Here is a 25,175-nt window from a genome sequence, read left to right on the forward strand (position 1 = left end):
TGCATAATGTTGCCTTCTTGTGTTTGTATAAAATTAGTTAAGTGCTCTCTCTCTTCCTGGGTATGTTATAAAGGCCTAAAATGAACTGAAAACTAGGAGACAAATTGGTGAAATAGAATGTCTGAATCAGTAGGGAATAATGGATGACTGGTTAAAATACAAGTAGTTGAGTCAGGATCATAAGCTGTTTCTTGTATTCTGGTAGTTTGAATGTGATCATTAAGTAAGCTGAGTAGGTTCTGTTGCATTCATCTTGAAGATGAGTAAATGTTTGCCATTGTTTGGGTTGTGTGAAGTTCCCATCTTGAACATGTATGATAAATGTGCACGACAAAACTGTCCCTTGATATGATCTCCTTGTATCTTTATTTCTTTTTATTGTTATCTTATTGTTTGAAATACACAGGTTGAGAATAAAAAATGTTGAAATCTTTCCTTCACACTCGCAAATATGTTAATAGGGGATTTCATGAATACCATACTAATTTTTGTCCATGATAAGACTAAAACTATTATGTTCCGTGTCTTTTGTTGATTGATTAAAATGAGGGAACTTGTCTAGCCTTTATCTAGGGTAATGTTGGCTTGATTTAGTTCGTTTGTCTCTGACCATCTATCCAAGGTTATAAACAAAGGTGGTTTTGAATTGTGGAGGTTTGGACTGTGTGTGTTGGAGTTCATAAATCTAAAAAATGAGTTTTAATATTCTAAAGGGTGTTGTAGTGTGATATGGTGCCTAAACTACTGTGATTCTGTATCTTTACCATTTTTAAGCTAAGGACAGTGTACAAGTTCCTTTCTATATTCCAGTCGTTTCCCTTATGTTATGGTCAAACTTTTGTTAAAAAGATTCCAACTAAACAATGAGTTAGAACTAGGGCAGTTTGGCTCACTCCTTGCTTGGATAATGGAAAAAATGAGTATGCTAGTTTAATTAGGGCAGTTTGGTTCCCCTGTTTAGTCATATATCTGTGCTTGTCATTCTTCTTTCACCTCTTACTCATCCTGGCCAAGTCGAATTTGGGTTTGCCACACTTTTGTTTCATAACTGATCGGTCCAGCAAGTAAAGAAATACATTTGAACATGTTTGAGTTACCCTCTTAGTATTCTTATTTATTTAGTTGTTAAGGCCTTTTCTTTCTCACTGTCTCTATTTCATTTTTAGATATACATGGCATATACATACCTGCTGATCTACTTTTTTTTTTTCATTTTGTATGTTTGACCTTATTCCTCGATTAAATACTAACTCCTTTCCTTTCATTTTTCGCATGACCCCTGCACACGAGTCTGAGGGACTCGTTCTTCTTCCATATTCGGTGTTGGGCTAAAAGCCCAACGAAATCTTCTTCGTGTCCAACAGCCGCAACAGTCAATATAAAGAATTTGCTGGGCCGAAGCCCGACAGCAAATGGGTCCAGCAGTTCCCAAAATGGGCTGACCCATTCGATATTTATTTACCCCTTTTTATTTTATTTTTGCATTTAACTTGTATTATGCAACTAACCCTTTATCTTGCTTTATTTTCTTAAATTAGATGAACCTTAGCAAACTAGTGGGGTTTAGTTTTAGTAATGGGTAGTTAGCTTAAGAGGAGCTAACAATTAATTCCATAAGTTTCACTCCTTTCTTTTTCATATTAAAACCATTTACAATGTCTAATATTTATTTTATTTAAAAAATTGATTTGCAAAAATAGAATGATTATATATATTTTAAGTGAAGGGAATCATATTTTATTCTTATTATCTAAACATTTCAAAACGTCATTAATATGCAAATATAAACTCAAGTATTATTTTATAAATAACTCTTCAAATTTGAATCGATCATGTCTATTTTTAGCCGAGCATAATTAAATAAATCAGTAAAAAAAAGAGAAAGAAATTCATCATCTTTGCATTCTATCTTTAAAACAAGTCTGGGTTTCTTACACTATTATACGGATATAATGTCATATTGGCTAGGTTTTCTCTTAAAAGCTTCTACTCATATACAAATCATTATATTTGCAAGTCTCATTTTTACAATAAAATTATTATTTTAAACTCAACAACATTTATAAGTTTTAATTTTAAGTGGACTACTATGTATTTCTTCAAGATAGTTTAAATAGCATCGTTATGTTTTCCTTTAGAACCCCAATGACATTTATAACTTATTTTTTTAAGATTTAAGCATTATATTTAATCTTAATTAATTAACCTAAGTTTGGTCGGATAACCGTAAGTTAACGGATTCTAAAGGATGCCTAACCCCTTCCCTTTAGGATAATATAGAGCTCTTACCTAAAATCACATTGGTTAAGCAGACTATTAACGGAGGTTTAGTTTTAACTTTACCTTAGTTAACATCTAGGTGTCCTAATTCACCGTTAAATTAATTAGGTGGCGACTCCTTAAAATAAAATAAATAGGAATCACCAATATGTCATACTCCTAAAATCAACCCGGTTAAAATGGGGGTGTGACAGGATCGACCCCGACTCATAGTTGGGTAAATTATATTGTGACGACCGTGTACACTTTCTCTCTGAGGAGTGAATTTGAACGTTATCAGTGCCTTGTTTTTCCATTTACCAAACTTGGATGACATTCCTACATATCTTACATACAAAACGATATTACGACAACAACATACCCAGTAGAATCCCACAATGTGGGGGTCTGGAGAGGCTAGAGTGTACGCAAACCTACAAAACGATATTAACATGATTAAATAATTCCATTTATAAAACGACGAACTATGTATTATATTTTCATATAAGAAACTGAATTAGAAACCAACATAATATACATTAATATATGTAGCAAAGTAATATTTTTATGATATGACATTAATTTCAAAAATAATAAATATAAAACAATCAAAATAAGTTTAGTTCTATATTTTTATAAAAGCTTTGTATCATCCTTCTTCTCCTCTTCTTTTGTGAGTACGTATATAATTTTTTAATTTCCAGAATAATGAATGAGATGAAAGGATAAACGAGAGCAAATTATTATTTTCAAATACTAAATAGAAATTGAGAAAATATCATTTTTAAAATATTGAAAACAAACGCTCACACAAATTCAAATGGGTGTTCATATATGTGTATGTATAACTTTTCATCAAAAATTTCACAAATTTAACAAAAAATGATCTCATACATATTCACGAATAAAAATATTTTCTAATCATAACTTTATGAGAAGAAGCGAGAAATATAATAAATAAATACCTATAATTTTCCGATCTTTGTGAGTGTCGTATTTTTTGAAACAATTCCTGCAATTCATTTCTCAAAATTAGAGGTACAAATAAACTTCAATCATTCGTCACCAAAAGAATAAATTCTTTTTCACTATATATGTCTAGTATTGCTTTCAAAAGAAACGTTGTATTCAACATTACAAGACTAAATTCTGCCTAATTGAAGCTTTCAAGTGATGGAAAATAGGCATGCATATGCAGTGGAAGCAAACAACCAAGATCATATTCTTACATGTAAACTAGACAAACATAATCAAATACGAGATTGTAACACTAACCTTTTGAAGCTGTTACACAAATCTTCAACAGCGTCCGTACTCTCCAGGTCTACGAGCTTCTACTGTGTATCCTGAACTTTTATGAACGAAATACTTGAGTGGCAAGTATTGCAGCTAGAGAATGAATATCACTTAGGGTTGAATGGCTTTCTTTATATACACTCGTTTTTAGGGTAAACCCTAGCAAAAAACGTGTAGCCCTTTCCTGACCCATCAAGGATATTATTTTTCCTTTTATTTTCTTTGTTCTAGAATATTCAGGCACAGCAGGGACCGCAGATTTAATAACGAGGCTTCCTATTGCGGTATTAATTCGGGATATGAGTGAATTAATCCTACCATAATAAATTACAATTTATTCCACTAGAAAACTGTAATTACACTCCTCTGTTTTATTTCTAAATCATTTATTAAAAACTTATTTAACTCCCCATGTTAAGATTACAGATACCAATCAAATAAATTAAATTACTGACAATTTAATTCATCATCTAATTTAATCCTTTATACATCCGCTTAACTTATTTCATGTGACAGATACAAAATCCACCTACAGGGTTTTGACATGAAAACTTATAAGCATCCATAAAGGGGTATCATCAATCTCAAGGTCGAGACATGGATTCTATCAACCAATTGTTATTTCACAAATGTACTTTGTCATTATCCAATTTACCAGGAATACATTAACTCGCAGTTGAGTCGTACCTTTAAATAAATCAAAATAATGAACGAAGCACATTAATCATAACAACCATATCAAGATTAAGAGTATAAGTACATTTAATGAGCTAGAGAAGTTGTTTTATATATTCAGTACAAAAACACTTATCTCTACTTGGTCCGTTCAATACATACAAAATGTACTAGCATAAGAAGTTGGAACAAAAACCATTCCCATAATCAAGATAGATTATATTTTAATCTTATGCTGCAATCATTAAAATACTTTGCCCAGTTTCATCTTTGATTGTGAACATTAACTTTATAACTTATAAGAACCGACAATTTAATCTTCTGTGCATGAGCTAAAACTCCATACATCAAATCGTCTACTATATAAGTAAGGGGCACACATATGAACGAATGATCTATTCAAAATAAGACTTTATTGAATTGAATAAATAAATAAAAAATGTTCCAAAAGGAATAAAACATAATACTATAATCAAACCGCATGGTTAATAGTATCCTAACATCAAGAAAGACAATTAAGACAGAAAACCTTATCATCTCTTTCTTCAACGTACCTAGGGGAGAGCGTTCGGTATTCGGTTCGGTATTTTCAAAGTTTGGGTTCTGTAATTCGATAATCGATAATTGAAAGTAGATACCAAATACCGAACTTTCAAACTTGGGTTCGGTAATTCAGTAATCGGTAAATCAAACTTCGGTTCGATACGGTATTCGGTAATAACATATTGAAGTCGAAGATTGGCCAAGCTCATTCGCCCATATACGCAAAGGCATATATAAATAATGAATTTTAATTTATGATTATTTATTCGATGCATATTCAAACATGTTGTTGTTCTAATTATCCTCTCTGTGTTTGTCATCTAATCGTTTTCATCACGTGACTATTTTAGCCTAAGGAGGCATGAAGTATCACGCCCACATAAGACTTTTTGTCCACGCGACATTTTTAAGAGTTTGATTGTCTCTTTTGGTCATATTTTCTTGGACCACTTAAGAAAACTTGGTTGGAACTCTACTATTTAGGCTTATCAAGTTTTTTATGCGGTGATGATTAATGGAGTTTCAACTAATATTTTTATAGATTTAGTTCGAAAAGAGAAGAAATAGATTTGTCGTTTGTATTTCGTATATATATTAATGTATGTACAGTGGTATACGTGACATATATTGATTATATTTGTCATACACTGGATATATAATGATATCATCACAAGAGAAGAGTTGTCTGAACAAAGACTTGCTCTTCACCATCGGAAGTTTAATAATATCATTACAAATTTACAATTCTAGATCCAAATCATTTCACCACAAGAGAAGAACTGTCCGAACAAAAATTTGCTCTTTTTCCTAGGATTTAAATAATATCATTACAAATTTACAATTCTAGCTCCAATTTCTCTAGAAAAAAGAGGGCCACATTGTGATTTGGGCTCCAAAATAGAAAAATATTACGTCTTTGACACTATTGTACCCCATAACAAATAACTTTCTGGCAAAATATAAATTTATGTTTTTGCCTCGTAATATCCTACTTATAAGTTATGTCCGCGAGAATTTTGCTTCTAAATTTTTTATGTGGTATTGATAAAGGACTAAAATTACACACCAGTTTATTTGACCAGCCCATTTGAAGGCCAAAAATTAAAGACCAACCCATTTGAAGGCCAAATCGTGCAATTTCATAAAACACATCTAACAACGTCGATTATGGAGCAATGGAACTTGGGCGACACTATAATCTTTATTCTCGTGCTCCTTCAGCAATAATATAACCAATTTGCTTGAATTTTGTGGGCAAAAAGAAACTGAGCTTTAAATTTTATTGAAAAAGAGCAACTTCAATTGAGTTAGCTTGTTAGATCTGTGTTCTGGCAATTTGTCGATGAAATCAGAGATGATCCAGCTGTCCAACATTAATTTGAACATGAAGGATTAGAGAGTAACGTGGGTAATACCTTACAGACTTTTGTAGTTTAATTATATGCTACTCTATTTTTTTGCAGAAGCTTGTTTGAATGGTTGTTACCTGTTGTATGGTATTGTATTGTGTTGTGTTGTGTTGTTAGTTTAAATATAATGTTTGTTTTGATTGTTACTTAAATTTTACTGTATCGTATCATTAAATCCATTTTTGTGTAACGACAAAAAATCCCATTTTATGTAACGGTCAGTATGGTGTGATCGCGTCGTTTCTTCATTGTATCTTTTACCCTACATTTTTTTTTTATAGTATTACCTACTTTTCTTGTAGGTTACCCTGACGTGAAGGATTAGAGAGTAACGTGAGTTGTGTCGAAATGGACTGAGTTTTTTTTTCCCCTTAGATTGTTGTGTAAATAGTTTCCTCTGCTGCAGGAGTGTCTGTTATCATGGGTGAACCTGGAAAACATAGAATATTAATGGTCTCAGATTTTTTCTACCCTAATTTTGGTGGTGTGGAGAACCACATATACTATCTATCACAATGCCTGATTAAGGAAGGCCACAAGGTTAGTAAGCACTGTCTCCTCTCTTAAAGTGGTTTTGATTGAATATGATTGATAAGAGATTATTTTGTTGTTGCTACCTGGAAGGGACTTATTTTTTAGCTAGAAAAGAAAGAAAATAAGTGGGTTTCTTACTTATTTTCTTGAGTTCGGTACGTAAGCAAAACATATTATCCCAAAAGCAACAACAACTACACCTCAGTCCCAAACAAATTGGGGTGAGCTTGCTTACGTTACCGATCCCAAGCTCGGATAAAGGAGGAGGGTTGCAGTAGGCTGGTAGCCAGCGTAAAACTTGCAAATTCATGATGAATTCTCATAATACAAAAACTGTGAATGGTGGGGGTGGGGGTAGGGGTGTGGGGTGGTGGGGATGGGGCTGCTGGGGTGGGGGTGAAGATTAGGTGTTTTGGAGGGTGGGGAGAATACAATCAATGTGGAACTTGTTTCCCTACTTCCATTAGGGAAGTCATTTTCCTCAATTTTTAAGGAGCTTGTTTTCCAAAAATTTTGACCTACCGAACATGGGAATATTGGAAAACATTTTACATTTTCTCTACCTCCCAAGGTAGGGGTAAGGCCTGCGTACATTGAACCCTCCCCAGACCTCATTTTGTGGGATTTCACTGGGTATGTTGTTGTTGTAGAACACACCCGTAATCAGATACCTTTAATGAATTCATTTATTGTTGTTCCTTTCTATACATTTCAGGTGGTTGTTATGACTCATGCTTATCAGAATCGTTCTGGAGTAAGATATATGACAAATGGCCTGAAAGTTTATTATGTCCCATGGAAGCCATTTCTCATGCAAAACACATTGCCAACCTTCTTTGGAACACTTTCAATTACAAGGACAATTCTGATAAGGGAAAAGATATCGCTGGTACATGGACATCAAGCCTTCTCAACCTTATGTCATGAAGCTCTTATGCATGCTCGCACCATGGGTTACAAAGTTGTATTCACGGATCATTCTCTCTATGGTTTTTCGGATGTTGGAAGTATTCACATGAATAAGGTGCTACAATTTACTCTAGCCGATGTGACTCAGGCTATATGTGTTTCTCACACGAGCAAAGAGAATACAGTTTTAAGGTCTGGTCTGCCGCCTGAAAAGGTTTATGTTATTCCAAATGCTGTGGACACAGCCATGTTTACACCTGCTCCAGAGCGACTCAGCAGGCATGAAATTGTTATTGTTGTGATAAGTAGGTTAGTTTATCGGAAAGGAGCAGATTTACTCGTTGAAGTAATCCCTGAAGTATGCCGTTTGCATCCCAATGTAAGTGTTCTTTATCATCATGGTCTTCGTTACAAAACTAGTAAGTGGATTTTGACCTTGTTTATGAATTCTGAACTTCGGCAAGTCATTTGGCTCTATTTGCTAAGGTTCGCTTCATTGTTGGAGGAGATGGACCCAAACGAGTGCGTCTGGAAGAAATGAGGGAAAAGCACTCACTTCAAGACCGAGTTGATATGTTGGGTGCTGTCCCTCATAATAAAGTACGGTCTGTACTAATAACTGGCCATATATTTTTGAACAGGTGTGAGACCTTCAAGTGTTATTGTGTACAGCCTACAACTTATATCGTTTTATTCTTTGAAATTCCTTTATTTGGCATCTGCCTTAGTTTTCTCTTAAGCAATGCTGTCTAGTCTTCTGGATTAGTTTTGACAGAAAAAAGATTATGCAATCGTGAACTACATTTTTCATCTTATTACCTCAAACCCGCATTCATATTGCTGCTTGATTAATCATTTCAATTTCCTTTTCTTAAATTCTTGAAAACTTCTCTGTTTTTACACAGTAAATGATGCTAGTGCTTATTTACATACACTAAAGTTTCAGTTAATTCACTGAATTGTGATAATTGTTTGTAATGCAAAGTTTCCCTTATTTGATACACAAAATATGATGCTTCGTTCTTTTATCGGGTAATTGTGTCTACTGAGGTGGAGATGGATGAATAGAATTCAATATTTCTTGCCTCTGCTAGAATTTTTTTCATAAGGTAAGGTTTATTATTGAGGTATCAAGATGGTACTAAAAGGATACAAAAGACCTGCAAGGGATGGCCATGCAGTATGTTACATCTTCCTACCAAGTAAATCTAGAAAATCCATAAAATTGCTAAGGCTATCCACCATCAACATTTACTGCAGAAATATTAATTTTGGAGGCACTTATCATTGATTCTGGAGATATAATTCTTAGGGTTTTCAAAATATATCTTGTTTCTCTCTAGCCAAATGGTCCAGAAAATAAATATAGGGATGGTTCTCCAGATCTGCTTTAAGCCTCTAGCAATTCTCTGGTGTTGCCAGCACTCTGTCAAATCTCTCACCTTCAGTGGGATTACCCAATAGATTCCACAGATATTCAAGAACAGGTCCCAGCATTGTTTAGTAATTTTGCAGTGAAGGAGGAGGTGATCTGCTAGGATTTGAACCCTGGTCTCCCATGATCCATCCCAACTTCATTGACCGCTGGGCCACACCTTGGGTGCACCGGTCTCTGATAATCTTCTGAAATGTGGTGCTTATCGCTCTGTACCTGTTTGTTGAATGTAAAATCATGTATGCGAAGAAAACCAATTAGCTTTACAAAGATGAATGCCATAGGCCAATAGGAAAGGGTTTTTTCCGTACTTCCCGTGTCCATATGATTGATGGAATTGACAATTTTGGTGAAACCAGTGGAGAATTCAAACATCTTGAAGTGAAAGGAGTTCCGTTGGAGAATTCATTACGGAAGTGTTATTCTCATTAAGATCACGTACTCTATTCTGCATCCTCACTGGTCTCCTTTTTTTTCTCAACAAAAAGAAGTTGCAAGGTGCTACATTGAGTATGTGATCTTAATAAGATAAAAGAATCAACTAGTGACATAATCATGGTTATTTTTTCTTCTTCACATAGTTGATTTTTATATTCAATGTGAGGTTGAAGTGTCGAAACCATGAATGATACACGGCTCATTAGATAAATCAAAAATAAAAAAGAAAGCATTGAATTGCTACCTTACCTCATTCTTCTTCTGCGAAAGCACTAGCAAAAATATCATCTGGGCATATTTAAACACGCTTGCAACCAGTTTTCGACCTTCCCCATTTCTAATCCTCATTTACGTTCCTGTTTCTTGCATTACTGTGCCAGTTCTTTAACAGAAGCATTTTGCATAGCTATATTGGAAGCTGCAAGTTGTGGATTACTAACAGTCAGTACACGTGTAGGAGGTGTTCCAGAGGCATGATTCATTTCTCTTTGCTTGACTAGTTAATAATTTAAGATCTCCTTGCCTCTACTTTGTAAGTTGTTCGTTGTTATACTTATCATGTTTTTGTACTTCTTGTCCAGGTTCTTCCAGATGACATGGTTGTTCTGGCTGCGCCAGATCCTACAACTATGGTTCACGCAATCACAAGGGCTATACATATGCTTCCTCAGATCGATCCACAAGATATGCACAATCGTGTAAGTACCACATTTCCTTTTGCTTATCCTTTTTCTTCGTATTTTCTTTTTGAGCGAGGTAGCAAGAGCTGTTTAGTTTCTACTTTCTTGAGATGTATCAATAGTCTTGTATCTTAGGTGAGATCTAAAGGAAATTGGGGTTAAGACCAATTTATCATGGAAGCCTTCGAATTCATCTCTTGACCAAAGAGAAAAATATTTCCAATTCAACTTCCCCCTCCCTCGTGCTCCCCTAGAACCATTTCGACAGCCTCTTTTCCCCCTCCCCCAAGAAAGAAATTGATAAATGAAATGATTTGGGAAAAGGGCTAAAAATATCCTCCATTACAAATTTGGGTCAAAAATACCCCTCCTGTCATTAAAGTTTTCGAATATACCCCTGTCTTAACAGAAATCCCCAACATAACCCAAATTCATTTTTAAACCTACTCTATTTAAACCCGACCCAACTAAATAAAAAACCCATATAGGTTACCCGCTCCTGTGCCTAGTGGCTCCAGATGTAGTACTCGGGAACAAATTGGTCGCATATGGGTTTTTTATGAACTTGGGTCGGTTTAAATGGAGCGGTTTTATAAATGAAATCGGGTTATGTTGGGGACTTCCATTAAGACGGGTATATTTGAAAAGTTTAATGACGGGAGGGGTATTTTTGACCCAAATTTGTGATGGAGAATATTTTTAGCCCTTTTCCCAAAGTAGAGGGGCATTTTTGACCCTTTAAAAGTTAGAAATTCAAATACTTATCCGAAAGACGGAAAATAAGACGATCATATTATTTAAACTATAGAGTCAAAGAGTGTTTCTACAGGTTTGTTATCTAAAGGTGGTCATATTATTTACTGACATTGGTTTCTACTACCAGATGAAAAAACTTTATAGTTGGCCTGATGTAGCCAGGAGGACAGAAATTGTTTACAACCGTGCTTTGAAATGCTCCAATCCACCTTTGCTAGATCGATTGTCAAGGTATGCTACTACTCTGAAGAGAAAAAAAAAATGGTTTGTCAAGGTATGTCATTACCCTAGAGAAATAAGTTGAGAACAGCTAAAATAAAAAGTTGTATGTTACTTTTCTTTTAGTAGTGAAAGAGCCTCTTGTTGTTATTGTATAGAATCTTAAAGTTTGGGCCTAATTTGTGGTTCAAGTAAAGATCAGATAATTGAGTTGCAACGTAAAGTTTTCTGGATTCTTTAATCCTCCTTTTGATGTCTTAGATTGTGCATGCTAGGGTGCACTAGGTTTACATGATTGTTTGGTTCTTTGGTATCTTCAGACTTGGGATGCATGCATCCTAGATTCAATTCTCGACCATGTAAGTCTTGAGGCAGTTGAACGTTCATTTCGGGCTGTCATCTTTATTGTTTCTTAAGCAGTGATTGGCCATATAGAGTTTGCACATGAATAATTTGTTGTTGTTGTTGTTTTTTTTTTTTTTTTTTTTTTTTTTTTTTTTTTTTACAGTTAATTAAACTTCCAAGTTAATTTTCCTTACAATCTCTTGCTAGGTACCTTACTTGTGGCACTTGGGCAGGGAAACTGTTTTGCATAGTTATGATAGTAAATTTTTTGCTCTGGCGTCTCTTGCAACTATGGCAGGTACGTCCCTCACTCAAATGTGCTGGAAAATTCATTTGGTTTCCTATTGCCATCCCTTTTTCTTTATAAACCTATTGTAATTCTTTTTAAAATCTATAAGCCTGACAAGGACGTTGAGGTGGTACCTGATTTTCAACTTCCGAAGTCTCAACATGAGGAGACACCATTTGATACCAAGATGGAAAAAAGCTTATGATTTCCGCTGTTTTACCCATTGGTGTAGCTCAGGGTCACTTATTATTCAAACACAATGTGGAATTCGGAATTGGGTAAAGTGTTTTACATAGTACATCTTTCTTGAACTATTTTTCTTATCAATCCTTTCGTCTTACTAATTGACCCTTCGCATCACTAAATATACTGAAGCTTGAATTTTAAATCTGCGTTTCATATACTTTTCATTTTCTGTGTGGACGAACGACGACAGGTTGCATAGGAGAAAGTGGTTCAGAGTGGTTTTGGTCTGGGGTTTTATTGCACCAAGAAGGATTTTTGGAGATTTAAGAACTTATGGTATGATGAAGTGGTTCTTCTTATTTGTTCTTATATGGTTAGCAGCCAGGACTTCCCTAAGCAAGAGTGGATCAATCTCATTAATATGCCAGTGTTAATAGGAGCCACTGGGATGATGCCACCGGCCACGGCTGTGAACTGTACACAACCTGGATTATTGTAGGGTTCTTGTCAGGCTGCGTTGTTTGTCGATATAGGCCTGATTTGTGGGCTGTGGCACTGCCATAACTTTTTTTTTTTTCCTTTCTGGTGCACTTGTGCCGGTTTGGTATTTTGTGGGAGATGTTTTTGTATATGTGCTTGGGCTTGGAGAACATAGGGTTGCCCAGTTTATTTAATTGTTTTGTGAAGAACCAAGAATTTACTTGTACTATTTTTTTTTTTTTTTTTTTTGTGATTTTGTGTAAATCATGCTACTTCCTTTTATTCCAGAAGAGTTTTTAGTCAACTCTCAAACTCGTTCATAAATTGAGATTCCTTGATATCTCACTGTTTCTACTTATTCTGTCAACAACAATCCACTTTTGATCGAAATGATCATATATATGCTGCGAAACTGAGCTTCATTCGTCTCAAAATACCAACAAGAGAAAAATCACCTTGCTTTCGAAATAAATAGGACGTCAGTCAAGTTGAAGAATGAAACAATAATCTATACAAATAAAATTTGAATTCAACATGCAGTATGTGATTTTTTTTTTAATCCGCCTGAATTATGTTTAGAGTTACTTCTAATTGTGACTTTGTCAGGCATGCGAGAAAGAATTCTTTTCATTTTATTTATTTGGATAGTATGTGTAAAGTTCATCCGATTCCACCATTATTTTAAAAAAAAAAATCTCATCGAAATCCTTTTTTTTTTTCTTTTCTTTTGTCCATATTTATTTTCTTCTTTTTTAAAGAATCTTTTATCCATTTTGCAAGTTGCAACACCCAAAAATTCGAATAAAAAATCAACAAATATTATATCACTCGTGAGTATGCTTACAACTTGTTTGACGTGTCAAAAATTTCAAAGAGTCAAATATCTCCCAAGACTTGGAATTTCCACTCACAAACCCTTCAAACGGTGCGTCAATTCCAATCAAATTTCCAAATGTTTTTCTTCCATCAATTCATATTTCAAACTCACAAATATCTATAAATACCAACAACTAATAAACTCACATTTCATCATTATACAAAAAATCAATTCCCAATCCTCAAAACAAAAATCAAATCTAACCTCTAAATTTGTTTATATACAGTTAAAGATGAGGCTATTGAAAGTGGCTACGTGTAATTTGAACCAATGGGCAATGGATTTCGACTGTAATTTGAAAAACATAAAGGAATCTATTTCCGAAGCTAAAGGTTCGGGTGCTATGATCAGGCTTGGACCCGAACTTGAAATTACTGGATATGGTTGTGAAGATCATTTCTTGGAACTCGATACTGTTGCTCATGCGTAAGTTTTTTTTTTTTGGAAAACTTACCCTTCGGCAATCTAGTTTACCAAGCATAGCCGCAGTACACATTGCCTATGCACTTCGCCTGTATAGTATGCATAGTATATGTATATTTAATATACTTTGTACAGCGTAAGTGTTTACATATTTTGTAAATTAGATGACCGAATGGTATTTGGCTGTAATTTTTCCTTTTTTTTTCTTTGCCTAGTGTTTTCTAAATTCTCATTATTATACATACCTGAATTAGATAATTAAGATATGTATCATCTCTAAAAATGCAAACTTTAAGATGAGTTAGAGCACACAATTTTTAGATTAGACTGCAGATATCCTGTTTGTGTTTGAGTCTCACTGAACAGAATACTTTCACCTCAATGAGGACTCAGCCTGTTTGGCCAGGCTTTCAAAATCAGCAAAAAAAAAGTAAAAACTTTTTGTCAGAAGTCTTTTTGAAAAGCATTGTTAGAGGATAGCAGTTTGTGTTTGGCTAATTAACTTGAAAAACACTTTTGTAATATTAGAGGAACAATTTGTGCTTGGCGGAAGGTTCCAAAAGTGCTTACGGGGAAAAGCTATTTCTTTCAGCTTCTAAAAAAACAACCTCTGCTACTACTTAAAAGCACTTATTTTTTTCTTAAAAACTTCGCCAAACACCTCAACTTGCTAAAATAAGCACCTTTTTAAAAAATAAGCTTAAGGGGTCACTTATGTAACAATTTAGATGGCGTAGATGAGGTGATTCACACCATTCAACAATATGATCTACTTCATATACGTATAAATCTCACTAAGAGCTCTGCGTAATGAAAAATGCGCAGCAAATAAATGGAGCGTCGAATTAATTTTGGCACAATATAGAATGTGGACATCTTTTGCTCTTGCCTTCTTTTTTCCAGTTGAGAACTGCAGACATTAGCTTTAAAAATGCAACAAATTGGCCACTATCTATGTACGTGAGCGATCAAGCTTGTTACTGTATGTTACACACATACCAAGTCTTCCACTTTTGTGTGCCAGGTTTATCTTCTGTAAAAATGACATGCTTTGGGTGCATAAGAATTTTTCTAGCAGTTTTTAGAGAAACAGACTCTTCCATAACAAGTACACACATCAATCTAGCTGTTAGATACTGACTAAAATGGACATGACTTGCTTTGGCCTTTTGGAGATAGATGAAGGATGTGTTATGCCAAGATATCTGTCTTCTCTCTCCTTTTAATCTTAATTACTTTGCACATGTAATATGCTAGTGTTTCGTTTGACATGGAATTCTTTTTGTTTTGCCTTCCCTGATAACAAGCGCAACAATACAATTATGGTGGTATCATCAGTGTTTCTCATTATCGAAATACTTGTTGATGTTTAAAATGAAACACTTACTGATAAGTTGGCGTCAGAAAAAGTAGAGAATAGCTTGCTTCCCTGAGAACATTTGAGCTCTTTTCTCTTTCTTAATGTTTTCGCAAACTTGCAGGTGGGAATGCTTAAAAGAACTACTGTTAGGAGATTGGACTGATGGCATATTATGTAGCTTTGGTATGCCTGTTATCAAAGATTCAGAACGTTACAACTGTCAAGTGTTGTGCCTAAACAGAAAAATAATCATGATAAGGCCAAAGATGTGGCTAGCAAATGATGGAAACTATCGAGAACTCCGATGGTTTACGGCGTGGAAACAAAAAGATCATCTTGAGGAATTCCATCTCCCAAGTGAAATTTCAGATGCTCTGTCTCAGACAACAGTACCTTTTGGTTATGGCTATGTCCAGTTTCTAGACACGTATGTTACTGTGCTCCCAGTCTTTGTTACAAGTCCATAATTTGTGTTTTTAATTATCCTTTTGCTTTTCTGCTTCTCTTTCTTGTGTGTCATCTTTACCTACCATTTTATACTGTTTTAAGCTTCAGTTTAATTTTGCTTTCAGAGCTGTTGCAGTTGAAGTTTGTGAGGAACTTTTTACTCCTCTACCTCCTCACGCTGAGCTTGCATTGAATGGTGTTGAAGTGTTTATGAATGCAAGTGGAAGTCATCATCAATTACGAAAGCTTGATCTTCGCAATCGTGCTTTTATAAGTGCTACACATACTCGAGGGGGAGTTTACATGTATAGTAATCACCAGGGATGCGATGGTGGTCGTCTCTATTATGGTAGCAAGCCTGCTTTTGTCCTCACAATAATTTACCATATTAGTAATCTATATAACCTGTATTTCTTAGCTCAGGTGATATGAAGATAATACTGTTTATTTACTAATTTTGGTAACCTTTTTAGCAGTTTTATTATGACCGTGTATTCATCATTCATTTACCTTTGACAGATGGATGTTCTTGTGTTGTTGTAAACGGAGATATGGTAGCACAAGGTTCACAATTTTCCTTGAAGGATGTTGAAATGGTTTTTGCTCAAATTGATCTAGATGCGGTATGCTAGAAATTTGAACTCAATATCTAAAATGTTGCTATATCATCAACTTGTTCCTCTTTTGCGAGTTGGTGGGTGGATGCCTAAGTCTTTTGCAGTTACCGAACTAATGCCATGAAATTGGTTCCAATTATGTGTAAATCTTAATCCGACTTAACATCGGAATCTGCATGTATCTATTGCTCATTCGTGCTTTTTTTTGCTGATTCCATATTGTTCGTAGCTCAACTAATTTTAGGAAAACCGTTACATTTTGATATGCCTGCAAAGCAAGATCCAGATCTTGATATGTAGAGTTTGTTTTTGAAAGAAATAACACGATTCAGTAATAGGAACTTCAGCATATTTTGCATTTTGTGGACGCTTCATTGCTGTATGTATAATTGCGTGAAATCTTTTGCTGCTGAAATATCTGATGTGTGTTAGCTATCTGTTTAGTTAAATGACAATGGTTCTTACTTCACGTTTTCCCCTTTTGTACCAGGTTGCGAGTCTCAGATCATCTGTCAGTAGTTTTCAAGAGCAAGCAAGTTGTAAAGCTAAAGTTTCTAAAGTATTTGTGCCTTACAAGCTTTGCCAACCTTTTGACCTCCAAATGTTACTTTCAAGTCCACTCAAGGTAAGTTCGTATGTAAGGTCTGGTTTTTTTTTTTTTGAAATTGTGTGTAAGGCCTGGTTTTTAAAACCGTCTGGGCAGAGCGGGGCGGGTCTCTTATCACATGACTCTATTCAGTTGCCAGGCTTTCAATCTGAAGTCTATTCCACAACCTTGGCCAAAATAAAAAATGGGTTCATCCCATCTAATGAAAAGGACTTGGTTAAGCCATTTGTTTTGAATGTAATATCTGGTGGATTCTTCAGTTGCTTGTTTAAGTTTGCTTAGTGAATTGCTTTTTGTTTCAGATTAGATACCACTCTCCCGAGGAGGAAATAGCACTTGGACCTGCTTGTTGGCTTTGGGATTATCTAAGAAGAAGTGGTGCATCTGGTTTTCTGCTTCCACTTTCTGGGGGTGCTGATAGTTCCTCTGTTGCTGCTATAGTTGGTTCAATGTGCCAGCTTGTTGTAAAAGGTTTATTAAACTCCCTGCCCTTCTAAACATCTATATTGTCGCCTTCTAGCTGTTTTCCTGTGCTTGTAGCTAGTCTTTGACATTCGTATTGTTGTCATAGTACATAGTTTCAGAGTGCAGGATGAAAATGCAGTCGTTATGTTCCCCTATCCCCTTTAGCTGGTTGAACCTTTTGCTAGTTTCCTACGTGAACCAACAGCCTCCAGTGGAAAAATGATAGATAATTGAAGGGGAGCCTTGGCGTAACTGGTAAAGTTGCTGCCATGTGACCAGGAGGTCACGGGTTCGAGCCGTGGAAACAGCCTCTTGCAGAAATGCAAGGTAAGGCTGCGTACAATAGACCCTTGTGGTCCGGCCCTTCCCCGGACCTCGCGCATAGCGGGAGCTTAGTGCACCGGGCTGCCCTTAATTGTTCTGCTGTTTGATTACTCAAATTATTACCTGGATCTAAATCTGGTAATTTTTTTCTCTAAAAAATGAGAGCGTGGAGCTCTGCGTTGTTAAAATGCACGAGTTTCTGAAGAATGATCATTCACTTATAGAATCTTGGGATCTAAACTTTTCTTGGCGTAGCTGAACTGTAAATGCTATAGTATGGCCAAATTTAGGAGGATCCTTGATTTGTCGTATTCGTGGTCATGGTTCTGGTTCTGGTTCTGCTATAGATCAGCTATTTTCCAAGTTCTAGCGCTGGCAAGCATTTTGTGTACGATCGTATTATTTGTACATGTACTATGTCTTCATTTATGTTATGCTGACTGATAAATTGCATTGCTGCCCGTAGTGTCTATCTCATCAAAAAAGTTTAAAGTAAATAGCATGACCAGCATGTCTGAAGATAAGCAGACTATTGAGCTTTGTTTTCTTTCCAGTTTAATTATCAGTGATGTCAATGCAGAAATTGCAAATGGCGACAAGCAGATAAAAGCTGATGCCATTCGAATTGGCCATTACACTGATGGTCAGTTTCCAACGGATAGCAAAGAATTTGCTAAACGCATTTTTTACACTGTTTTTATGGGATCTGAAAATAGGTAAGAATATTAGAAAAGTCCCATTATTTTGTTCTTTTCAGGTTTTCTGTTCTGATCTATATGTATTAGCTGGTTCCTTTTTTTTTTTTTTGAGACTTGTAACAGTTAATCTATATATCCACAGGTGTACTACATCAAAATATGTAGTCCCCCTCCAAAAGGTTACATTTCCAGCATTGATCTCTACAGTTGTCTATTCTTACAAGAGATCTAACACATCAAAAATATCTTCTGTCTGATCTAGAATTTCCTGTTTACACCAAAAATAAAAAAGAGCTAGGCAGTTCATCTTTAACTTCTGTAAATTATTCTGCTTGTTCTCAAAACATCTCTGGTTCCTCTCTTTCCAGACAGCCCACCATATACATGATGGGACAATCTTCCATCTCTCCTCTTTTCTTGTTACATTCCCATCCCTGTTCCAGCATTTAACACTCCTTCTATGCTCCCAGGCTTCACCCATCTGATCTTCCTCAGGTTGATAAACATCCTCCATAGCTGGTCTGCCCATTTGCAGTGCAAGAAAAGATGACTGATTGTCTCATTATGATCCCCACACAAAAAACATCTCGAACATAAGTGAAAACCTCTTTTGTTCAAGTTTTCATGAGTCAACACTGCCTCTTTTGCCAATAGCCAGTTAAAACAGTTCACTTTATAAGGTACCTTTGTCTTCCATATCATCTTCCATGGCCATCCTTCTTCTTGAAAACTTGATACATTCAGGTCTTTGTATGCTGAGTTAACAGTAAAAATTCCTGTGCTATCCTTCTTCCATTCCAGAATATCCCTTTCCCCTGTTAAGTTGTTGAATGCTGCCATTGTATTGTGAAATTCTGCTACCATCTCCATTTCCCAATCATTCAAGTGTCTTCTCAGATCCAGATCCCACCCTTGTCCAGTCCACATCTCAGCAACAGTAGCATGTTGCCTTTTGGCTAAGGATGAACAAGACAGGGAATTTCACCTTTAGAGCTGTGTCACCCAACCATATATCATTCCAAAAGGATACCTTTTGACCATTACCAGCTTTACATCTAATTCTTGCAAGCATTATTTGCCAGTGATTCCTGATTGCCCTCCACACAGTGCATCCATATGGAGTATTAACCATGTTTGTCATCCACTTATCCTCCAAACCATATTTAGCAGTAATGACTTCCTTCCATATCATGTTTTCCTCTGTAGCAAATTTCCATAGCCATTTCATCATCAAACTTTGGTTTTGCAATTTCAGATCTTTGATACCCAATCCCCCTGTCTTCTTGCTCACAGTCAGTTCCTCCCACTTGACTAAGTGAAATTTCTTCTTATCTTCATTGCCCTGCCACAGAAAGTTCCTTCTAAGGATATCAATTCTCTTGATTACATTGACAGGTATTGGGAATATGGACATCATATAAGATGGTAAGGCATCTAGCACACTATTGACCATGGTCACTCTTCCCCCAAGAGAAAGATATTGGCTTTTCCAGTTTGTCAGCTTCTTCTCACATTTTTCTAGAACTCCATTCCATATTCCTTTTGACTTGCTCTTGGCTCCCAAAGGCATGCCCAAATATGTAGTTGGAAGCTCCCCTAATTTACCTCCTAATTTATCTGCCAAGCTCTCCACCTCTGCAACCTCATTAATTGGATAAATGAAGCTTTTATCCCAATTAATGTGTAATCCTGAAACTGCTTCAAAGATGATGAAGATAGTTCTTAGGATTAAAATGTTCTCTTCCACTGCTTCACAAAAGACAAGATTATCATCTGCATATTGCAGATGAGTAATCTCTAAGTTTCCTGCACCCACTTGAAATCCCCTTATCCAGCCATTCACCTTAGCTGTCTGAAACATATTGCTCATGCCCTCCATTGCCAGGATAAATAAGAAAGGGGACAAAGGATCACCCTGTCTCAATCCCCTTTGAGAAGGAAAAAAACCACAAGGAGTTCTGTTGACCAAAACTGAGAACTTAACAGAACTAATGCAATGTTTTATCCATTTGATCCATCTAGTTCCAAACCCCATTCTCTCCAACATATTGATTAGAAAGCTCCAGTTCAGATGATCATATGCTTTTTGAATGTCTAACTTGCATAGAATACCAGGTTTCTTACTCCTCTGTCTAGACTCCACACACTCATTAGCTATAAGAACTGCATCCATGATCTGTCTTCCTTTAATAAATGCCATTTGTTGCTTGTCCACCAGTTTATGTATTACCTTTTTCAACCTCTCTGCCAGTAGTTTAGCAATGATCTTATAGACTCCCCCAATCAAGCTAATAGGCCTGAAATCATTGAGCTCTATTGCTCCAGCTTTCTTTGGAATCAAAGCCACAAAAGTGGCATTCAAACTTTTTTCAAAATAACCTTCAAAGTAAAAGTTCTGTATAGCAGCTACAAGCTCTATCCTTATGATATCCCAACACTGATTGAAAAAAGCCATAGAGTATCCATCAGGACCTGGAGCTTTGTCCCCTGCACATGCCCTGATGGAGTCCAGTATCTCTTGAGGTTCAAAAGGGGCCATAAGAGTTGCATTATCTTCAGCATCCACTCTAGGAGAATTCCTCATCTCAAATTGTGGTCTCCAATTTTCTGTCTCTGAATACAGCTTCTCATAATATGATACAATTTCTTCCTTCACTTCTCCAGGATCCTCCAGTATTTCTCCATTTACTCTTAACTTGTCTATAGTGTTTGCCCTTCTGTGTGCATTTGCTGTTCTGTGAAAGAAACTTGTGTTTCTGTCTCCCTCTTTCAACCAAATTGCCCTTGATCTCTGTCTCCAAGCAATCTCTTCATGCATAGCAATGTCTTCAAATTCCATGGTTAGGGCCAGTCTAGAAGTTATCTCCTCCTCTTTTAGGATTCTATGATCTTGTATCTCTTCCAGTTCAGCAAGCTGAGCCAATACCACTTGTTTCTGCATTCCCAAATTCCCTTGTGCTGTTTTGCTCCACTCTTTCAATTTTCCTTTTAAAGCTTTCAACTTTGCTACCAGTATAAAATCTGGCTTTCCACTGTAATTGAAAGATTCCCACCATGTCTTCACTCTCTCATTAAAACCTTCTGTCTTTAGCCACCAATTCTCAAATTTAAAATAAGAATTGGTTTTCTCCCATTCTCCACTTTGAAGTAACAAAGGTGAATGGTCAGATGTCACCCTATGTAATATGGACTGCCTGATGTTCCTGAAGCTAGCATCCCATTCTTCTGATATCAGGAATCTATCAATTCTTGCTGCAATATTGTGTCTATCTCCTTTCTTCCAAGTAAACTTCCCTCCTGGTTCCTTAATTGGTATGGAATTGAATCTCCAAGTAATAATTAACTCCTTTATAGTTGCTTCGCTAATGTTCAGTTGGCAAATGTTTTTTTTTTTTTGCCTGGCTTTACTTTTATATGGTGGAGCATATTAGAGCGAGAATGATCATCTCCGACAGAAGCAGATGATCGAATATAAGATTTCAGGCCTTTGATATTGATTATAGATGTCTTCTTCAATGGAGAACCCCTAGGGGCTTCTTTTTTCTTCCGGAGAACGCTTAACACTTGTTCTTCCCAGTAATCTATGTTTGAAAAAAAGATATATTTGAATTGATTATTGAGCCAAACTAGTGTTGTTGATAGTGTATGCATGTGACAGTTCAGAAGCCACAACAACTCGGGCAAAGGTGTTGGCTGATGAGATAGGATCATGGCATCTTAATGTGAGCATCGATGGAGTGGTCTCTTCACTTATCTCTCTGTTTCAAACACTCACTGGAAAGCGTCCACGCTACAAGGTAGACTAGTTTGAAATAAATTTTACCATTATGTAATTATTTTCTTTTATGTATTCAATTTATGTGGGAACTGATTCCTTTAACCTCATGTTGTTTGGCAACTAATTGGACTAAGAGGAACCTCACAGTGCAATTTGACCTGATTCTTTGTTTTTTTGCAGGTAGATGGGGGATCAAACATTGAAAATTTAGGGTTACAAAACATTCAAGCTCGGGTCCGGATGGTCCTGGCATTCATGTTAGCATCTCTGCTTCCATGGGTCCATAACAAACCTGGTTTTTATCTGGTTTTGGGTAGCTCCAATGTGGATGAAGGATTACGTGGTTACTTAACAAAGGTAGAAGAAACTTATGTTATTTTGAATATTTTGTCACTATTAACAGCATTTATCCTACAATACGATTTGTCAACTAATGATTTTTGGGGTATCTACTGCTGTAGTGCTGTTTTAATTGAATTGCGGCTGTCTGCACTCTCCTTCTATTTGCTTTTCTATGTTCAGAGCATGTCGATAAACAGATAATAACAAATTGGCCGCATGGTTTTCCTTGAACCTTTGTTCTCTGTTTTCTCTAACACATATCCTGGTGATAATTGTGTATGTTTGCAGTATGATTGTAGTTCAGCAGATATAAATCCAATTGGTAGTATCAGTAAGATGGATCTTCGAACATTTCTGAAATGGGCTGCCGTTCATCTTGGTTACTCATCCCTAGCAGAGATTGAAGCTGCACCACCCACTGCTGAATTGGAGCCTATACGCTCGAATTACAGTCAGGTATCAGATTCAGTGTACTGCCAATTTTCAGTATATGATGCTTTCTATTAATGCAGGTGACCATTGTTTCCTGTTTCTAGTATTTTCTTGTGCTTCATTTTGGAGAGTTCTCATGTACTTATGGTTGGACGAAGGGGGTCTTTGCTTTTCTAAGTGGCATCTTGCCATCACTTCTCAGATTTCCTGGGCTCACCTCTTTCTCAAGTTCATCTCAACTAAACAGAACACTCCCTCTGTCCCAATTTTTGTGACTGGTGTTCGGATTTCGTGAGTCAAACGAGTTATTCTTTGACCATAACTTTTTCATATGCCTTCTAAATATTTTAAAGTATTAATTATTGTGACTTGTATTTTTTACGTAGTTTCAAAATATGTAAATTTTATTTCAAAGCATTTAAAGATTCTATGTTCAAACACACTGTCAAAATTAAGAAGTTTGAATATTGAAAAGCGAAAAGTGTCACATAAATTGGGATAGAGTGAGTAATAGATTCTATAAAGTTTCTCAATGGAAGTGCTTGACTTCTCTTTTAACTAAATATGTAAATATGAAGAAGTGATCAAGTGGAATTAAAAGTTTTTACATTACAATATTTGTGGAACAGTTGGATGAAGTGGATATGGGTATGACCTATGAGGAACTTTCAGTGTATGGAAGGTTGCGCAAGATTTTCCGCTGTGGACCCCTATCAATGTTCAAGGTTTGTCCTGTTCATTCTGTATGACATTATGGAATCAGACTTGCTGTAGGCTCATTTCATTCACAGATTTTCGTAGTCCTTGACTAGTACTGAATGATCATATTGCAGAATCTGTGTTACAAATGGGGTACAAAGTTGACGCCTGCAGAGGTGGCTGACAAAGTGAAATACTTCTTTAAGTACTATTCCATCAACAGACACAAGATGACTGTACTGACGCCTTCATATCATGCCGAGGTACTTCGCTTCTATGTTGCATGGATCCTTTACTGCCTTGAAGTCTCTATGTCTGGTTTTGTTAGAATAGTCCCACATTAGAGATGGGGTAATTGGTCTCTTATATGGACTTGAGCAATCCTCTCCTTCTGACTTAGCTTTCGGGTTGAGTTAGGTCCAATATTCATTCCTTCAGATAGGTACTTCACCGATACCTCAAACATATGTAAGAAGTCTACAAATGCCCTTATGGGAATACTAATACATGCCCGTATCTGATACCTATTCGTTCCCATATCCATGTAACATTAAATCCAGTATCGATACCTACTCGTTCCCATATCCATGTAGAAAGGATTAAAGCATCGTAATGCTTTTGTTCTGTGCTGTTCATTAGAGAAGCATCATCATCATCTACATCTCAATCCCAAGCAAGTTGAATTCAGCTATATGAGTCCTCGCTGATAATATCACTCCATTTAAGTTCATCTTAGACCGTCATTACACAATCAAAACAGTAAGTACTGGATATTCTTATATTTTCGACCGGCATATAAGAATCCTCATTGATTGTATCTCTCCATTTATTCTAGACCGATACTATATAAGTAAAATAAAAATAAATAGCATATAATGTTAATAAATCTCTAACACCACTCTTTCACTAGAGAAGCATATAACATTTTCTCTCTTGGGTCTTGCAGAGTTATTCGCCAGAGGACAATAGGTTTGATCTGCGCCAGTTCCTGTACAATGTCCGATGGCCTTATCAATTTCGCAAGATTGACGAACTTGTGAATGAGCTTAATGGTGATACAGTTGCTCTTACAAAATCGACTGATGGAGAAAAGGTTAACGTTACGGCTGATGGTGGGATGGGTGTTGTGGCCGCAGGCTCGGGTGATCCAAGAGCTGGCTTCTAATTCTAACTTCATGGTTTTAGCTCATAATGCAGCTGAAAGTAGATATTGGATTTTCAATGCCTTCTAAGTATTCAGTCTTCAGATAAACTAATTTATGTCGAATTTGCTCTTTACTTTCCTGTATTTAACCAAATCAGTTCAACACTTATCAATAATGAAAACACCATCATTTGCGATCTGTTGTATAAAACAAGATTTTTTTCTCATGATTGATTTAAATATATTTTTAGATCAATTCTGTAATTTTTCTTTAAGTTTGTCAGACTATGATGGGAACTTAAGTTTTTATTCACTCAGAGCAAAGAATAACTATATGCTGGTGGGATTTGACTCAGACTTCGACAAGTCATCTATCATTTTTGTTACTAAAACTCAAATCTTTAATATAGTGCAACAACAATTGTATTTACATTTATGATTTTACATTATTAATATGGACAATGTCAGATTTCATTTAGTTATGAACTTCCTTTCGACGATTTTAGGTA

The 25,175-nt window shown here is 35.9% G+C and overlaps 2 protein-coding genes across 6 annotated transcripts; both read left to right on the plus strand.

Moving 5' to 3' along the window:
- Positions 1-5,760: 5,760 nt before the first annotated feature.
- On the plus strand, positions 5,761-12,803 carry LOC132634741 (phosphatidylinositol N-acetylglucosaminyltransferase subunit A). Of its 5 annotated transcripts, none has more exons than XM_060350778.1 (11): positions 5,762-6,177; positions 6,485-6,515; positions 6,589-6,722; positions 7,432-8,004; positions 8,112-8,266; positions 9,879-9,969; positions 10,080-10,196; positions 11,062-11,165; positions 11,706-11,796; positions 11,897-12,065; positions 12,224-12,803. In XM_060350778.1, exons 3-10 carry the CDS (start codon positions 6,603-6,605, stop codon positions 11,990-11,992), a joined length of 1,347 nt encoding a protein of 448 aa, XP_060206761.1. In that variant the 5' UTR covers positions 5,762-6,177; positions 6,485-6,515; positions 6,589-6,602; the 3' UTR covers positions 11,993-12,065; positions 12,224-12,803. The 5 variants fall into 5 exon arrangements, with proteins under 5 accessions (XP_060206762.1, XP_060206761.1, XP_060206760.1 ...); XM_060350775.1 differs by having other exon boundaries at positions 5,763-6,181; XM_060350777.1 differs by lacking the exon at positions 6,485-6,515.
- Positions 12,804-13,283: 480 nt separating this feature from the next.
- Positions 13,284-24,893, plus strand: LOC132634740 (glutamine-dependent NAD(+) synthetase). Its single transcript, XM_060350774.1, has 13 exons — positions 13,284-13,756; positions 15,235-15,540; positions 15,686-15,909; positions 16,080-16,183; positions 16,668-16,802; positions 17,087-17,255; positions 18,154-18,289; positions 21,930-22,068; positions 22,230-22,406; positions 22,680-22,847; positions 23,453-23,548; positions 23,657-23,785; positions 24,469-24,893. Exons 1-13 carry the CDS (start codon positions 13,290-13,292, stop codon positions 24,685-24,687), a joined length of 2,469 nt encoding a protein of 822 aa, XP_060206757.1. The 5' UTR covers positions 13,284-13,289; the 3' UTR covers positions 24,688-24,893.
- The last annotated feature ends 282 nt before the right edge of the window (positions 24,894-25,175 follow it).

The sequence above is a fragment of the Lycium barbarum genome, chromosome 4 (genome assembly GCF_019175385.1).
Source record: "Lycium barbarum isolate Lr01 chromosome 4, ASM1917538v2, whole genome shotgun sequence".
Lineage (NCBI taxonomy): Eukaryota > Viridiplantae > Streptophyta > Magnoliopsida > Solanales > Solanaceae > Lycium > Lycium barbarum.